Genomic DNA, 19,301 nt, shown 5'->3' on the forward strand with positions numbered 1-19,301 from the left:
AAACCTCCTGAGATCTAACAATGGCAGCGTGGCATCACCCAGTCAACCGCAGAATCTCGATGACTCCCCCTTTCCCTCTGTACAACCTGGGCACCGTCCCTTGTGGACAGACTCCTTGTGAAGCACGTCACCACACCCCTGCCAGCCTTGACTGCCCTTGCCACTGGTTGAGCAAAATAATTCCAGCTTCCCGGCCACCTACAAAACACGATGTACACAGTGCACATGTAAAACGAGGAACCAACCGGTTTATTGAACAACTACAGGGAGCAAAAATAGTGGACGTAGCTACATTTATTTACACACTGAGCAGGAAAGGTACACCATTCCACCCTCCTTTCCCCTGAAACAAAGCAGCCTGTCTGCAGGCCAGTGCCAGCGGCAGAGCTGGGGACGTGGTGAACTTCAATTAGGCCTGCTTGAGGTCATTTAGCAGTTGCCCACGTGAAGACCAGCACTGGCCTCCTGAGTGGGCTCGTCAACAGTCCCCTTCACACACCTTCATCAGTGACCTACTTGACTCTGGGCAGAAGGTTCCTCCGCTGGCAGGATCGGATGTGTTCCAGGCCGTAGCAGCAGACGGAGAAACTGTGCTCACAGTGACAGCTCTGGCCAGGTGTATACATAGAGCTCTCCTCAGCAGCACGCAGAAAGCTCCACCCTCCAACACCCACAGGCGTCTGTGGTGTCTCTGCTCTCAGCTACCTTCCCTCGTGTCCTGGCCTCAAACAGTGCTTTCCAGGTTCTTCCAGCCCTTTATCCCCAACGTGAGGAAGCACACAGACCATTTCCTGCTTGCCACCGCTGTGCTGGCAGGAGCGGGACTATGCACGTGACAGAATTCCAGGTGTAAGTGGTGATGTCCCGTGAAGGCCTGACACCCCTCCGGGGTGGGGAGAACTGTCACCGACTTCTACTTCTGCAGCAGAACACGTCCGTCTTGGGCACAAGCTTGTAAAAAAATACTTTAACAGGGTATGCTGTACAGAACTAGGATTTGACACTGTATATTACAATGCTAAAATATTCGTATAAATACTATACAGGCATGGAGTCACTCCATTGGGAAAGGCTCACTGAGGAGGCCATGGAAACCGCTGTCAGCATGCCCAAAGGGAAACCCCTCCACAGCAGGGACAGGGCTAAGCATGGCTGGGCTGCGTAGAAACACCAGGTACACTCAGACCCAGTTACAGTCCCCACTGGCTACCTGCAGCAGGACAGCTCAGAGCTGTCCAGGGAGGAGACCCTGTCGTAAACCACTCCCAACAACACTTTCCATGGGAATTTCAGCACTCTGAAAAACTGCCCTGCGGAAAGTTGCTCCCCGCTGCCCGTGGGTCTCTGGAGCCGCCATTCCCAGGTGGTACTGTGGGGATGAGCAGGTGCCTTGGGCACCTGCCCTCAAGGAATTGGGTCCTTCTCTCTCCCCCACAACCCTTGGCATCATATCCACGGACACCCCCAGTCCCCTGCGCCTCTGAATCCCGTCGTGGTGAGTGGCTGATTGGCACTGAATGCAAACTAGGCATGAGATGGACGTCCCTGGAGGCCCAGCTCCACTCCGGGTCTTGGGGAAGGAGGGTGAAGGAGAGGCGGAGGGAGGGAGAGAGCGTGCATCCCAGTCCACTCACGCTCTGGCCCTGCCAGTGCCCTTTAGTCTGGCATTTCGATATTTAACTTGGGAGGGGGGAGGACGTATTTTCCAGGGCTCTGGGTAATAACCACCCTGGCCTTCTTGCGAAACATAGGGGCAATTTTTGGAGGCTCTGGAGCTGGGGTTTCCTCCGCTTCATCGTTGTCTTCATGGTGGAGATCGTATGAAATGTTTCCGTATTCTCTCAGAAATGGGAAGACTTCAAGCAGAAACTGGCAGAAATCTTTGCGGATACCGAACCACCCTGAAAAAGAAGAATTTTCCTTTTCAAATGCAAGGCTCCCTGGATTTCCATGTTGTTTTCTTCACTCAACAGGAAGCTTTACTCTCACTACATAAAGCTTCCCCAGATTCCTCAGAGAAGATGGCTGGCTGGGTTCTGCAGGACCAGATTGGGAAAGAAGTAAGCCTTCCAGCTCCAAGGTTCTCCAAGTGGGGATCTAGATTCTTGACAAGGACATCCCCAGGGCGCTGTTAGGATGTGATTCTCCAGCCCGGGGTCAGCCTTCCTGATTCACAAGCGGTGGTCGGGTGGGCTGAGGCAGGGTTGGGCTGGAGCGCCACATGAGCTGGCCCTCCAGGGATTCGGCTGGGTCCTGGATCACAGGAACTACTGCTCCAGTGTTTCTCAGAAACCTGGGGTGCTGTGGCCATGCTGCCTTCCTCTGAGCTTCCCCACCTAGGGTAAACTTGTGGAAGACGGGCAGTGTCATCTAAGCATAGTATTTGTTTCACCCTCTGGAATCTAGACGGAGGCTGGCACCTGTCGGTCCAGGCCAGATTGCAGCCTGAGCTCAGGGGACCCCCACAAAGTGACCTCCCTGAGGTCAGCTCCTCCTCTCTGCATCTCAGGAGATTTGGCTCAGTGCTGGCTCTCCAGGGACTTGAGCGGCAAGCATGGCTTGGGCTGCACGTGGCAGTGCCCCAGGCTTCTGCAAGGGCAGTGCTCTGGGTTCCATGCACTTGTACTCACTGCCACGTGAGGAAGGACCCTCTGCAAAGATGATTTTGAATCCATCTGCAAGAGCAGAGTGCTCTGGCCTGGTACAACTGACAGAATCTGTGATGTCAAGACTGACATTGGGGAGGGGAGGGGCAAAAAGAGATCTGTGATGATTGTCCAGGTTCTGTGGGGAGACGCAGACTTTACATCCATCCTCACAGGCCCTGGTGTGGGGGATCTTGAGCCCCATATTGCAGAGGAGGGAACAGGAGCTCGGAGAGCCAGCCTCCCTGTTGGTCCTGCCTCTAATCGAGGCATGCGTGGCCTGGAGGAGAGTTGCGGTCCAGGCCCATACGAAGCAAGGTGACAGCTGGTCCTTGCCTTGAGTGGTCCCTGACCTTCTTCAGCCCTAATGACCCCATGGCAACTCCTAAATCGGAACCCACAAACTCATCCTTCGATGGAGCAGAGCCCCTCCCCATCCTCTCTCTCTCTCTCACACACACACACACGCACACACACGCACACACACGCACACACGCACACACGCACCCCTTGCAGTGCTTCTCAGGCACTGAGTACCTACAGTGGTTTCCGCCCTTCTGTCCGAATGTAGTTGCCATCAGTGTGATCAATGACAGCCACAGGGGCACAAATATTGGAATGCAAGAGAAAGCATTGTGGCCGTCCAGTTTATGAACCAGCAGGATCTAGAGAAAGAGACATAGTCAGGGTCCTGCCAATGTGTCACATGGAAGGGGACAAACTCTGAAGCTGCCTCCCTAGGTGGCTCCTCCCTTATTAGGTGTCAGAAGAGGGAAAGTCACATAGCAAGGGCAGAACAGCATGCATCCTGTGGGGAGGAACCAGGTGCCCGCTGGCCTCCCTCTTCAGGACCAAACATAAGTCCATCCACTTGGAAAACTGCCACCACCAGGGGTTTCATGGGAAACTCCTGTTGTTGGTGGCAAGGAGCCAACTGTGTCCACTGTAGAATTCTCTACAGGACCCCAAACCAAAGTGACGGCATCCAACTCTCCCTTTGCAAAAGCCAAAGGTGCACTCCTACACGCGCATGGTGGCTGGAGAGGTGCACTGCTCTTGGCCCCATGCCTAGGAGAAAGAGGATGTGCCCGTGTCCCTGCCCTTCTCTGCAGGCCTTCTCCACAGGGCGCACCGTGATGTCAAGGGCTGGCAGGCTCTCTTTCCAGGTAGGCAGGATGTTGTCGTGGGGAAGGGTGGGCGCGGGGCTGGAGACATTTCCCCAGATGCTTACCTCGAAAGTAAGGAGAGGCACGACAATGGTCATCCAGCTCAGTGCCATGGTTATGTGCGTCCTGCGCTGTTCTGCAATCACATCCATGGAGCGCAGGAACAAGACAGACCACACGATGTAATAGAGGACCACCAGGCACAGGAAGGACATGAGGATCCACAGGGGGACACACACCACCTGCGGGGAGGAGCAGACAGGAGATGTCATGAGAGCCTCTGCCCCATCCTCCCGTGGGTGCCACTGTCATCACCTTGCTGGGTCTCTCAGTTAAGACAGTGCAAGCCTGACTCAGGACAGTCCTTGCCCAGCACTGCCATGAGGACAGCACGGGAAAGAAACCTGCAGCACGTTCCCCACGGGGCCTGCCGTGGGCAACGCCGGTCACCGGCACCTCTTCCTCGGGGGAAGGTGTTGCTTCTGGGCCTTGGCCTCTGAGTTTCCTAAGGTCCTCACTCACAGTCCCCACTCCCTCACTCAGGACTCACGCGCTCAGTCTGCCAGGCCCTGGTTCACACTCACCCCCACTCCTCCCTCCTCACACATGCACTGGGCCCCACCTGACTGCCCCCGCTGGCATCACAGGTGCCGCAGGGAACAGGGCTGCTTGGGCCCTTTGTGCACACCAAATACCCGCAACCTGCTGGAAGAACTTGTCAACACATTTGGGACCCCGTCCCTGAGCAACCTTACTGCCTGGGCTTCTAGAGATCCTCTGCCCCTCCAAGTTAGCGACCTTGGCAGATTCACACTGGAGGAGTGTGTCCCACTCCTCCAACCTTGCCACCATGGCAGGCCTGCTCTGTGTCCACAGGTATTGGTCCCAGCACAATGACAGGGCCTCACCCACACTCCCGGGAGCCCTGGGGGCATCGCCTGGCCACCCTCCCATCCTGACCCCTCAGACTTCTTTTCCCTGTCCCTTTTCTTTACTTAGGGGTCATACAGGAAGACTGATTGGTTTGGGGCGTAGACTAAATGAGTTCTAATGAACATAGGTAGGTATAGCTGTAGGTAGCACATATAATTGTACTGTCACCCAATAAAACTTCCTCATGCTCATTCATTGTCACCTTATCACCTCATCATAACCCCTGACTATTAGTGATTTGTTTTTTGTTTCTGTAATTTTTTTTTTTACAAGAATGTTATACAGATGGGATTGTACAGCAAGTATTTAAGACTAGCATCTTTCAATCAGAATGTCTTTGAAATTCATCAAACCTGTTCATATAGCCATAGGTTGTGTTCTTTCATTATTAATGACATTCCATTGTATGGATGACACTACTCACTGAAGTTGCTTTCTTACTGTTGGGTATCACAATCGTTGCCACTACAAAACTTTACATCTGCATTTTTGTGTGGTTTTATTTTTCTATTTTTCTAGTGTAAATACTTAGAAGTGAACTGTTAGGTCATATGGTAAGTACACGTTTTACTATATAAAAATTGCCAAACTATTTTTCAGAGTGCACAAACAGTTCTGCTTTCCTGCAATAACACAGGAATATGCCAGTTTCTCTGCAGTCTTTCCAGCTCTTTCTATTGCCAGTTTTTTGTTTTGTTTTCTTTTTGTTTGTTTTTTTAGTTTTAACCATACTGATAAATGTGTGGAAGGGCCTTACCATGGTTTTATTTTCCCTTTCCATGAAAGATAATGAGCATTTTCCTTATGCTTAGTCATCATCTGTGTATCTTCTTTGTGAATTATCTGTTCCAATCACAAGTTTGTCAATTTTTAAATCAGGTATTTGTTTGCTTATTTTTGAGTTTTTTAGTAATCTTGGTATGTTTTGGATACAAGTCAAAGTTTTGATAGTTAAAAAATATTTTCTCCCAATCTATGATTTGTCTTTTATTTCACTTTCATTTTAGGAAGTCTAAATTTCTCTTTCTTTCTTTTCATTTGTGCAATTCCTATGAACCCTTCACAACTGTGGGCCCTCAAACTTTTGTCCTTTTTTTCTAATAGTTCTATAGCTGTACATTTTAATTTTAGATCTATCATTTTAGTTGATAGGTGATTTTTTTCTTCTTCCTGATCAGCTTGGAGTTATAGGTTGCAAGTTTTGCTACAAGCTATATGTAGTCTGTCTTTCTCCTTCTAAAGCACAACTGTGATGACTTAATTTATTGGATTTCTTTTCATGGGTGACATAATAGGGATCGTATCATCCTCATTTGTTTTCTTTTCCTCATTATGGGAAATATGTAATCAGACTGCTTCATCCACTAGAATCTATACAGGATTGAGGGTGGAAAATCCCTTTGTTCACTTGTGCAAATATATTCAAATTTCCAAATCTATTTTTTCCTAAATGAACCTGATACTAAGAGCTTTGTCTTGTCTGGAAGCATTTTTCAATCAAATTACCATTCTCCATATGTATCACCCTGAAGATGTAGGATGGAGGCTAAGCAGCATTTTTCATTGTTTTATCAAAGACTTTGGAGAAAGGCATAAATTTCATATTTTCTTACATTTTGGAGTCCATGCATCCTTATTTTCTTCCCTGCACCTATATGAATACTTTTCTTTTTTTAACTATAGTTTTTATTTAGTATTGTATGCAAAAATGTGTATGAAGCAGCAGGAAAAATAGAAGCATGTCCCAGGAGCCATGTAATACTTCTGTCTTTGCTCCTAATCTTCTTTCTATGTCTCACTAGTTGAAATAACACTGCATTCTCTAATTTTAGCTTCCAATTTACCTATGTATCCTTCTCTCCATCCACACATCCACACCTTCATTCACAGTCAATTTTAACCTGACACCCTTTAACTGAAACCACAGTTTAGAAGCTTGGGTTATGATCCCACCCCTAGCAATAGTGTAAATTGGTACAGGAATTTTTTTTTTGGGTGCTGGGGATTGAACCCAGGGCCTTGTGCTTACAAGGCAAGCACGCTACTGACTGAGCTATCTCCCCAGTCCCAGGATTTTTTTTTTAACAAAGCAAGTTGGCAGCATAGTATTTGTATTTAAGAATCTTAAAATGCTCCAACCCTATAGCCCTGTAATACTGTTTCTGGAGAAATTCCTAAGAAAACAGTAAACGTATCAAGACAAGGATTTTTATGCATCAAAATATATACTTCAGATTACATGGGGATACAAAATTCTGATGTTCATAGCATAGTAAGATAACTATGGTTAACAAAAATTGAATATTTTAACCTGTTAGCAGAGAGTATTTTGACAGTTCCCAACATAAAGAAATGATGACTAAGGTAACAGATATGCTAAATACACTGATCTGATCATTACATATTATAAACACTATTGGAATGTCACACTGTACCCTGAAATATGCACATTATGTGGCAATAAAACTTTTAAAAACTTAAATACATATATATGTGTATACATATATGCAAATATATTGCCAGTGCAGCATGTGTTAAAATTGCAAACACTGGCAACAACAGAATTATTTATAAATGAGTGACAGTCTGATAAATGCAATTGCAGAATGCATCAACTGAATTTAGACAAAAGAGCAGGACACAAAACGTAGCATGCAGTATAATTTTATTTATATAAAACCAGGGAATATAAAATACTAACCATAGGATTCCCAGTGATGGTATTATAGGTGATTTTTAGTTTATAACCTATACTTGTCTGTCTTCTCCAAGTTTCCTACAATGAACATGAATTACTTTTATAATTAAAAAGTTTATTTAAGGATTTAAAAAGTTACATACAAGCCAGGGCCAGTGGATGATCTTGTCCAGTCTTAAGGCAATGAATATAAACTGGAGAATGTTGACAGAACACAGGATTTCTAACTAAAAATGAAGAGAAGAATCGGTTAAACTACAAATTGCATTCAATACTACAGTTTTTTGGTTAATGCACTAAAAGGCAATGCAAACTGTAATAGAGTAAAACTTTATTGCATTACATGGAAACTCCTGATTTTCCATACCAGAAGAGCACAGCAATTCTATATATCAAGAAGAAATGTGCCCCTTGCTCTTAACTCATCCCTCTTAGTGTCTGCCCTGGCCTTTTTGTGAGTAAAGGCCTGAGGATTGCTGGCCCAATGATGACCTTGTTTCTAAGTGTACTGAGAAAGAAAGGCAATCAGCAGGGGACTCCCCATGCTTCTTTCCTGCCCCTACCTACAGTCATCTCTATTTGTAACCACACTTGTACTTCCTTTTTCCTCATACCCAGGACTCAGCCTTATATCCCACACCTCCCTTTTCAGCTCTTTGAGGACCTTGTCATATCAAGCTATTAATTATAGATTTTTTACTGAATCATTAATCTATGTGCTTTGATCCTTTCCAACAAGAAACAAGTTAACTATTTCCCACTAAAAGAGAAAGCAACCCCAACTCCAAATAATCCCACCCCTCCCATGATTCAGTACCCCTGTTATCCTTAATTCCTTTTACCAATAGAGCCCAGCTTTGTGAGAGAGAAATGGTTATGTGAGTCCCTACCGCCTCACCCACCATCCTAAGTCCCCTCAATGTGATCTGTCTTCTGTCCACATGACCACCCCACCAGAAAACTGCCTCCATCCATCACCAATACCAGGAGACATCCTCCTGGTGTCTCTGCATATATGCTATGGTTGACTACTCCTTTCTTTTTGTACCCCTTTCAGAACTACAAGGATCTCACTACATAGTCTTGGCAACCTCTAAGTCCTCTGACACTTCTTTCTTAGGCTCTTTCTGATGCTACCCAGAACCTAAAACTCAGTCTTATCATTCACTACATTCTGGGCAATGAGAAGTTTCAGTCACACCCCAGCTTGTATTACCATCTAGTGGTCAGTTCTCCAATCTATCTCCACACTGGCCTTCCTGCTGTGCATCAGACCCAGCAGCAACAGATACCACTTGGCTTTCCTAGGGGCATTATGAATGAAGCTAGTCTCCAACTGAGCTTGTTACCTCCAGCACTTTGAATCCCATCCTTCTCCATTCCTGTAAGGCACCATAGCATCCTGATTACCCAAAGCGCAAACCTGGGAAGTGCTGTCTGTTTTTCCCCACACACTCATATTTAGTCACCAGCACCTGTTTATTGTCCTATCCAAACTTCTCTTGAATTCCCCCACCTACTCTTTATCCTGGTCAGCACTACCTCACCCAGGCCTCCAATGTCAACCCCCCAAAGCACTTTCACAGTCCCAGCTGGGATGGTCCTCTTCACAAAGGCCTCTGGGTGGCTCTTCTTTCTGGTGATAGTCCTTGTCTTTGTCTAAAGAATGAAAATCTATGACCTGGTCCAGAGAGTACCCAAATTTCACAGTCCATAGGACATTTGGTGACTCAGTAATTCATAGACTCAGTCAAAAGAAAGAACTAATACTTCCACTGAATTAGGGAATTAGGAATAAATTTAATATTTCCATACTAAGTCATTTGAGAAAAAAAATAAATCACCTAAGTCAAAAGAAATATATTATCTTATTTTATTATTTTAAAAAAGCACACAAAACTCATGCCTCCTGGGATTTTGTGCCTGCCAGGTGGTACAGAATTTCCCAAATCTTAGAGTTAGATATGTCACTTCCATTTTCATTACCCATTATTTTCCTGCATTTTCCCATAGTGCTAGTTTCTAATCACAGAAACTGTACAAAACTCAGCTCCTTAAAGACAGAGTATTCGAAAGGAATGGGTGTGACCTAATTATACAACTAAACAATACTGAGCTAGTGGTTTGTATGGTATCCCAACAGATGTCAAAGATCAGTGTTTCCCTCAGAGGGTCTATTATCATTGGTACCCCTTGAGTTCACTAAGGTGCCTGGAGCATGCTTTGAGTGATGAGAGTGTGGCCCCTGCTTGGTCCCACCCCTGTGTGAAGGTTCCCTTTCCCCCAGATTCCACACTTCCATCTTTCTGCTCTAGCCACATTTGAGCTACTCTGGGATCCAAGAGGGAGGACAGAATGAGGTGAAGCTAAATAAGAAGTCTGGAGTTGATGGACAAAGATGAGGTCTGAAATAGGAATTCAGGTGGTAATAGCTTACTAAGGGTTAGCAGAAGCAGGCATGTCAAGAAGATCATACCAATTAAGTGTGAATAGTGAGAAGAGAGAAATGCCCATGATCAGAATGTTAAGAAATAGCAACTCATAAGGAGTAGGGGGAGGAAGAAGAACTCAGCAAAGGAATCCAAGCTCCAGGCAGCCAGAGGGTTCAAGGACCAGACGCCAGAGAAGTGCCAGTTAAGAAACTCAGCAGTGCCAAAGCTCTAGGACCAAAAAGATAAGGACTTCCAGGTGCCCTCTGGACTTGGTCTTGGGCACTCATGCCAGATCCCAGGTAACACAGGGCTGAGCAGAGATCAGAAGTAAGGAACACCACAGAATGGGCAGAATAGCATATTCTGAGAAGCTCTTCTCTGAACGGAAAGACAAAGCATGAGAGCGGAGCCCAGGCCTTAGAGGGGCTCACTCTAGCTGCTTTCTTTTCTCTTTCAGATGAGAGAATGCAAAGCTGGTGCAAATGTGGTAAGATCCAGAGCAAATACTGAAGGGATATGTCTACAAAGAGGGAAGGTGGAGAACTGAGTGGTCTGTCAGAGAGAAGAGGCTGTGAATGGCCCTGGTAAGTGAAGCACATGCAGATTTTTCCAGGCTGCACAGGCACCATGAGGGCCTGCTCAATGCTGCTCAACTTCACTTTAATTACTGCTCCCCAATGAGCCTCATTAGAAACTTGTTTTCTAATTGTACCCCTCCTGAAATTTTAATACCACAGATATTTTGTAGGTAATGTACCACATGCATGCCTGCACTTTATTAATAGAAAGAGTAAGATCTTCTCCACCTTTAACCTCAAACCAATCTTCATCCTTTGGGAGCCTGAGTGCTATGGCCCTGTTGATGAATGGTCAGGCTCAAACATATGGGCACATTAGCTGATAGATCATGGGATCTAAGGTGGTAAGATTTTTAGCTTTATGCATCAACTTGGCTGGGCTATAGTACCCAGTTATTTTATTTTTGGTACCAGGGACTGAACCCAGGGGTGCTTAACCCCTGAGTCACATCCCCAGGCCTTTTTAATATTTTATTTAGAGACAGGGTTTTGCTAAATTGATTAGGATCTTGCTAAGTTGCTGAGACTGTTTTGAACTTGCAATCCTCCTGCCTCAATCTCCCAAGCTGCTGGGATTATAGGTGTGTACCCAGTTATTGAATTCAACATTAAAGTAGGTGTTGCTGTGCAGGTATTGATTTCAAATATAGGTGATTGCCCCCAGTAACGTGGGTGGGCCTCATCCAAACAGTTAAATGTTTTAAGTGCAACAATGAGGTTTTCCAGAGAGAAAGAAATTCTGCCTCAGGACTGCAGTGTCATCCACTACCAAGTCTCCAGACTCTGCCTGCTCTACACATTTCAGACTTGCAAACCCCACAATTGTGTGTGCCAGTTTCTTAAAATTTATCTCTCTCTTTTTTTTTTCTTTTTTTGGTACTGGGGAATGAATCCAGCGTTGGTTTACCATGGAGCTAAATCCCAGTCCTTTTTCTTAATGTTTTGAGACAGGGTTTTGCTAAGTTGCTGAGAGTCTTGCTTAGTTGCTGAGGCTGGCTTTGAACATGCAATCCTCCTGCCTTAGCCTCCTGATTCGCTGGGAATATGGGTCTGCACCACTACGTCCAGCTAAAAATCTATTGTCTTATATCTATATCTAACTTATCAGTTCTCTTTCTCTGTAGAAGCCTTGCTGATACGAGTGGACTGGAAAACAGGAAGTTGGGAGAAGGTTGATGGCCATGGCAGAGGACAGCTACTCTTTGGAATCAAGAAAGGGAAACAATTATTTCCATTGTCCTTTGTTGCCATATATGTCATGATCTAGAGTTAAATATCAATCTCTTCCTAACAAAGGGCAAGACGCTGATACTCAAATGACTGTTTTGAAAGCATTCTTAAATGTATTAAATCTTACCTCTAGTGACCGATCATGTCGAAAGCCCCAGACACAAGCTGCAACAGACACTGGGGAAACAAAGAACAGTGGCATGAAGACCAGAAGCCAGAAATGGCTTCCTCTTTCGATCCTGTCACAGACCAGAACTTCAAACATCAATAGGAGCAAGTGGATGCCCACGGCAATCAACATGGCTTTAAACTCCACACAAGTTTCTCCTTCTGCTCTAAAAAGGGAGAGAAGAAGACAAAGACAAAAGACCTTCAGTTCAGAATCTCCATTATAAGCAAGCAGTTCTTGGCAAATACCAACTTATGTTGACACTTTGAACTTTACTTATAAATTTGTCAAAAAGAAAATGAAAATCAAGTAGAAAGCTAAGTTGAATCTAGTCTTTAATAGGATATTCTCCAAAGTAATAGCCAGTCATTTCTTAGACAACATATATAAACATTTTTGTTCATAACTTTTAAAATTCAACTACGAGAATTATTTCCAAGATTATTCATACTGATTGCTTATATTGTTAAAAAATGACAAACATCTCTTCAGTCTATGATTTTCATCTGTCATTGAATTAAAAACCATATAAATCACATTTCATGCAATACTATGAAAATAAATCTAGCTTTATGAACAAGTGTGGTTTATAGTTAACAAGATATGATAATAGTTAGGTGCTACTTTAAAATGCAAATTTAAAGTATAAATGCCTTTTTATTTTCCTTTCTCTTCCATTAGGATATATTAAAACCCGCAGATGAAAAACTGTTCTCAAAATCAGTTCAATTAGTTACTTAAATTCAAGCACAAACTTAATAGATTAACAGAAAATGGTAAGGCCCACAAATCAGGAAATGTTTTATTATGCATTTAAAAGACCTAGACTGTTTAGTCAAAATACACATGAACATTTCTGATATACATGTCTTGTCAGTGGTAAATACACCTGAGTTTAGAACACAGAGAAAATGAGGTCAAAGGTCATTCCCTTAGACCCAATAGAATTCCACTGGTTAATATTAACACTGGAATGACCATGTCTATATATTCCATACATTTAACTAAACACACAATTCTTTTCCTTGCTCAAAAATTCCTAAAACAACAGATAAAAGTTCAAATAACTTCTAAATATCAACTGGTGAAAGCTAAAATATTAATCACCTTTTCAGTATTTTAGGAATAAACATTAAATAACTAAAACTAGCTCATAAAAAGGAAAACAATGTACAGTCACATAGGTAATCAATCCTTTTTTAAAAGATATAAGGACTTTAAAATAGCTACACATCGATGGCCCTAACCTGCCAAGGCTCTTTGTGTAGCTATTTTAAAGTTCCTAGATACATAGGAGACCATATGAGACACCATCTAAATCTTCTTGTTATAGTTCATAACCAAGAATTATTGAAGGGGCCCCAATTTCTATACTCTTCGACCAGAAGCAGTAGCCTGTACCTCCTCCCCTCCCTACTTCCTTACTGGGCATTGCTTCACTCCCCAAATAGCCCCTACACTCCAGTGGCCCCTCTTTTTCTTTAAGTAGTTCTAGTCTCCATTAAAGAGAAGAAAAATACTCCCACAGAATAAAGCAACACTGAGCTGTACTCTGTTCCAGTGACCCCAAAATCTCTGCCTTCCTTCTCAACATGACTCTTAACTTTCCTCATTCCCCAGCTCCCATCTGAAGGACTCATGATCTTTCAACCAAGCCACCCCAGTGCTAAGAGAGTAGGACAAGGGAAGGCATAGTTCCAAAAGTTAACTCGAGAAATTCAGATCCCTGATGATCAAAGCTAGAACTATGTTTAGTCTTCTATGGCATAAAAGTTCTGTATTTTGGGTGCCTTTTGGATTATTTAGGCATTTGTGGGCTGGCGTGGCACTTGGCCACCTAAAGGAACACTGCTTTTGTAAGAAAATATATACAAAACACTGAATTAAAAAAAAACACTGAAGGGATCTCAGTTTGCCTGTACTACAGTTCTTATAAAACCCAAAATAGCTAGAAAAGGCAATGGTTCTTATTTTATCAAAAGTGAGGAAAACAGAACAAATAAAAAATTTAAAAAATGTTATTTATTTCACAATAAGAAAAAAAGTGAGGAAAACCAAGATATCACTTTCTCAGGATAGAGACCAATGAGATTTGTAAAGCAGTATTACCGATACTGAGGATTTCGTGCCCAGACTCCAGTTCCAACTGAGGCTCCAACAATTACCATCAACTTCCACAGCCATATTGGTGCAAAGACAGCCCAGTAACTCCACTGAATGATGCCATCCAGGCGAAGGGCCAGCAGCACAGAGAACAGCAGTAGACAGGCATAGATGAGGAATTTACTAGGAGAAAAAGTAAAATGATTAAAGAGGATTCACTTTCACAAACAGGTGATACTGAAATGGGAAGGACTAACAGCAACACTTTCAGTACATAAAATGTCATGAACTCAACAATTGTTTATTGAAAAGTTTCAGGTAGCAAATATATTGTGTTGGGGATAAGAGAAACATAAAGAAGACTAATATAAGTCCCCTGTCTTCTAGGGCTTCCTGGTAGGAGGAAGTCCACACAGAAACACATAATTAAAACACAGAATGACCTTTGCTGAACTGATGCCACAGGCAGAGTGTGAAAACAGTTGAGAAGAGGAAATACAAGTTCTCTCTGAGCCTCTGAGAAACAGAGAAGTGTTGACTATGGAGCTGTTTCTGGAAGATACTTGGAAAGCTGCCATGCAGGAAAGGAAGTAAGATGAGGAAGAATTCTAGGCAGAAGGAACTATTTACACTAAGACATGAAGACTGTAAAAGGTTGTCATGTTCAGAATACAGCCAAATTCTAGCACTATTTTTTAGTTTATTTGTAAAAAAAGGCAGCCATCTGCCATGTTCATATGGCATACACACTTTTGGCAAATGTAGTATATTTCCCAGGGCTGAATAAACACACACACACACACATAGTCACTCACATCTCACATGAAAAGGAATTGCTATAAAGGAGGTTCTGAAATATTAATTAGAAATTGCACTGTTGAAGATTTCTATTCCCAGCCTAGATGTAATAGCAAGAATAGGATTTACCACCCCATGTTAAAAAAGAAACTGAACAAAATAAATAAAATCCCAGTTTTCAGACACTGGGTGACAAGCAGTAAAGAACAAGGAAGGAGGAAGAAAGGAGGGAGAGTAGGAAACAAACAGAATAAACACTAGTATTCTCCAGTTTATGGACTGGAGGCAATTTCTAGGCTCAAGCTAGAAGGTACTGAAAATCTAACCCTGACAATAGCTACATTAAATATAGATGATCTAAATACCAATTTAAAGACAAAGATTATTATATTGGATAAATAAGCAATAAAACTATATGCTATTTAAAAGAATTCCACTTTGTAAAGTCAGATAGATTGAAAGCAAAAGGACGGGAAAAGTTGTACAAAAAAATACTGACCAAAAAAAAGCTAGAGTGATTATGATAGTATCTGTTTCAATCTTCTACTGCTGCCAAAATAAATTACCACAAACTTAGCATCTTAAAACAATGTGAATTTATTGTCTTACTGACCTGTATGGCAGAAAGCCAAGTGGGTGTGTTCATTTTCTCTGCTTAAGAGTCTCACAACAGAGGCCAAAATGAAGATGTCTGTTGGTGGAGCTCTTAATAGAAGACTCTGAGCAGACTCTGCTTCCAAGCTCATTTCAGGTTGTTTGAAGAATTGAGCTTCTTGTTATTGTAGGACTGATATCCCTGTTCATTTACTGTCAGTTAGGGGTCACCATTACATACTATAGGCCTCTACATCTCAAAGCCGCTTATTGAATCTTTCTATTACTTGGAATTTTTTGAATTCTCCTACAATATCTCTCCTGCTTCCTGGAAAAGAAAGTTCTCTACTTTTAAGAGTTCATGTGATTAGACTGGGTCCACCTAGATAAACTGGGCTAATTTCCCTATTATAACTGTGGTAAGCAAAATCTAAAGATGTTTTAAAAGATTCCTGTTTTCTGGTTATTAACTCAAACACTAACCTAAGTTCTACTGTGAATGAACTCTGCAGATGGAATTAGGGATCTTAATCAGCTAACCTTAAAATAGGGAGATTATCCCAGATTATCCAGCGGGAGCCAGAATAATCACAGGAGTCCTCTGAAGAAGAACAGGAAGGGAGAAGTGTATGTCAGAGATATGTAGCAAAAGTAGAAATCAGAGAGATTCCAGATTAGGATTCAACCTGCCATTGCTAGCTTTGAAGATGGAAGGAAAGGAACCATGGACTAAAGAATTGGTAAGCAGCCTCCAGAAGCTGAGATTCTTGGCTGATAGCAAGCAGGAAAGGGGGAATCTCAGTCCTACAATTCCATGGAACTAAATTTTCATAACAGCCCAAATGACCTTGGAAGTGGATTAATCCCCAGAGCCTCCAGAAAGGAATGCAGCCTTGCTAACACTATGATTTCAACTTTGTGAGGCTCTAAGCAGAAAAGCCAACTAAGCTATGCTGTACCTAGAATGCTGACTTAAAGAATTCTGAGTTAATAAGTTTGTGTAGTTTTAAACCACTACATCTATGGCAATTTGTCACAATACAATAAAAACTGATACTATAAGCTTAAATACATTTGCAAATTCCCTTTTGCCACATGACATAACATGTTCACAGGTTCCAGAGTTTAGGGCATAGATATCTTTGCTGGGAACCATTCTGCCTACCACAATATAAGAAAGTATATTTCTGAACAAGGAATATTATCAGGGACAAATATAGGCAGTTCATAATGGCAAAGTGAGCACGTTTTCAAGAGGATCTAACAATAATATGCATTTATGTATCAAATAAAACAAAATGTCAAATTACATATTGAAAATACAAGCAAACAAAAAGAAAATAGAAAAATCTTCAGTTATAAATGGAAATTCATACTTTTCTATCAGTACTGATAGAACATACAGATAAAAATTACAAAAGATATACAGGATTATAACAACACTGAACCAACTTGACCTGATATTGATAAAAGAGTTCCTGCTAAAAGCAAAATACAAATTCCTTTCAAGTCCACGTGAAACATTCAGCAAAGGAGATTAAATTTTCAGACATAAAACATAACTCACCAAATTTAGAAGCACTGAAATTGCATTTAAAAAGTGTTGAAATACAATGAAATTAAACTAGAAATCAATGACAGAAAGGTATCTGGAAAATTCTCAAAATACTTTAAAATTAAACACCACACTTCTAAATAATCCATAGGCAAAATTAAAAAGAAAAATTGGAATGCATTTTGGACTAAATGAAAGGGAAAAGCAAATATACCAAATTTGTTGGAGCTGGGGATATAGCTCAGCTGGTAGAGTGCTTGCCTTGCATGCACAAGGCCCTGGGTTCAATCCCCAACACCACACAAAACATATATATATATATATATATCCCAAATTTGTGAAATACAGCTAAAGTAGTACTTAAGGGAAACTATCACAAAATGCTTGTATTAGAAAAGAAGTTCTCTAAATTCGTATGTCATTATAGAAATCAGTATGGCAATTTTTTAAAAAATTAAAAACAGCTAACCTGTAATCCAGCAATCCCACTCTTAATTGTATATACAAGGGAAATTAACTCAGTATGTCACTTGCAATAAACATCTCCTATATTTATTGTAGCACTACTCACATTAGCCAAGATAGAGAATCAACCTAAGTGCCCATCAAAGTATGAATGGATAAAGATAATGTGGTACCTATACACAATGTAATACTAATCTGTCATAAAGAGAATACATTCCTGTTGTTTGCAGCAATACACATGGAACTGGAGATCACCTTATTAAATGACATAAGCCAGGCACAGAGAGACAAGTATTATATGATCTCACTCATATGTAGAATGTAAAAAATTGATCTCATAGAAGTTGTGAGTGGAATGGTGGTTACTAGAGACTGGGGACAGTAAGAGAAAGGGAGGAATTGGGAGAGGTTTTGATCAATGGACACTTAAGTTTACAGTTAGAAAAGAGCAAGAAGGTCTGGTGTGTTATTGCACACTATTGTGAAGATAGATAACCATTGTACCCTCCTTTTTATTGGTGGTGGTACTGAGTGCTTTACCACTGAGTTATATCCCTAGGTCTTTTTTATATTTTATTTTGAGACAGGATATCAATAAGTTGTGAAAGCTGGCCTCAAACTTATGATCCTACTGTCTTAGCCTCTTGAGTCACTGGGATTATGTGTGTGCCACTGCATCCAGCATGGCACCCCTTTTAATAAATGTATGATCTTTAAGTTGTTATGTATCATTTAAAAATAAATTAAATTTAAATAAAACAATTAAGTTTTAAAAAAGAAGTTCTCAAGTCAATGATCTAAGATTCCACCTTAAGGAATTAGGAATAGAAACAACATTTTATAAATAAACCAGAGAGAAATAATATAAGCACATAAATCAATGAAATACACAAGCAGTACATGAGAAAAAGTCAATGAAACTAAAAGCTCTTTCTTTGAAAAAAATAATAAAATTTGGTAAATCTGTAGCCAGAGTGATCAGGAAAAAAATGAGTAGACACAAATTATCAATATCAAAGATGAAAGCAGGTATATACTAAAAAGTCCTATAAACATTAAAGGGATAAGAATTAAGAGATATTATGAACTACTTTATTTCAGTAAATTTCTAGAAAGAAAGGCAGTGTCAAGGCAGTTAAATAGAGAAAGGTATGTAGTTCAATAAACAGTGCTGGAACAATTGGATAGATGAAAAAAATGCACCTTGATTTTTAACTTTTGTTTTAGTGATCTTTTTTCACTGCTGTGACCAAAAGACCAAACAAGAACAATTTTAGAGAAGGAAAAGTTTATTTTGAGTCTCACAGTTTCTAAGGTCTCAATCCACAGAAGTTCAGTTCCATTGCTTGGAGCTCAAAAGGAGACAGAATACTGTCGTGGAAGAGTGTGGCAGAGGAAAGTGGCTTGGGACTTCACATCAGGAAGCAGAGAGAGACTAAGTTCAGCTCACAAAATATATATCTAAAGGCAATGACCTACCTCCTCCAGTCACACCCTACCTACCTACAGTTACAACTCACTTAATTCCATCAGGGGATCAATTCACTAATTGGGTTAAGGCTCTCATAACCCAATCATTCCACCTCTAAATCTTCTTGCAATTTCTCACAAATGAGCTTTTGGGGGACAGCTCACATTTAAGCCATAACAACCTCACAGCACATACAAACATTTATGTGCAATGGACCACAGACTTAAATGTAATACCCCAAATTATTAAACATCTAAAACACATAGGAAAATAAATATTTGCAACCTATGGTTAGGCAAATATTTCTTTGATGGGACAAAATTGAATTTCTTCAAAATTAAAAACTCTTGGGCTGGGGAGATAGCTCAGTCGGTAGAGTGCTTGCCTTGTAAGCTCAAGGCCCTGGGTTGGATACCCAGCACCAAAAAAAAAAAAAAAAAAAAAAAAAAAAATTAAAAACTCTT

The 19,301-nt window shown here is 41.7% G+C and overlaps 1 protein-coding gene across 2 annotated transcripts in view; it reads right to left on the reverse strand.

Moving 5' to 3' along the window:
• Positions 1–228: 228 nt before the first annotated feature.
• Tmem185a (transmembrane protein 185A) overlaps positions 229–19,301 on the reverse strand; it is a 36,506-nt gene continuing 17,433 nt past the window's right edge. The window contains exons 2-7 of one of the 2 annotated variants that reach the window (XM_047537157.1): positions 13,961–14,137; positions 11,810–12,017; positions 7,586–7,669; positions 3,877–4,053; positions 3,187–3,310; positions 229–1,901 (exon numbers count right to left, since the gene is read on the reverse strand). In XM_047537157.1, the coding sequence (XP_047393113.1) occupies positions 1,657–1,901; positions 3,187–3,310; positions 3,877–4,053; positions 7,586–7,669; positions 11,810–12,017; positions 13,961–14,137 (1,015 nt within the window). In that variant the 3' untranslated portion in view covers positions 229–1,656. The remainder of the gene's footprint in view (positions 1,902–3,186; positions 3,311–3,876; positions 4,054–7,585; positions 7,670–11,809; positions 12,018–13,960; positions 14,138–19,301) is intronic. The other variant, XM_047537158.1, reaches the window with a different exon arrangement.

The sequence above is a fragment of the Sciurus carolinensis genome, chromosome X (genome assembly GCF_902686445.1).
Source record: "Sciurus carolinensis chromosome X, mSciCar1.2, whole genome shotgun sequence".
Classification (NCBI taxonomy): Eukaryota; Metazoa; Chordata; class Mammalia; order Rodentia; family Sciuridae; genus Sciurus; species Sciurus carolinensis.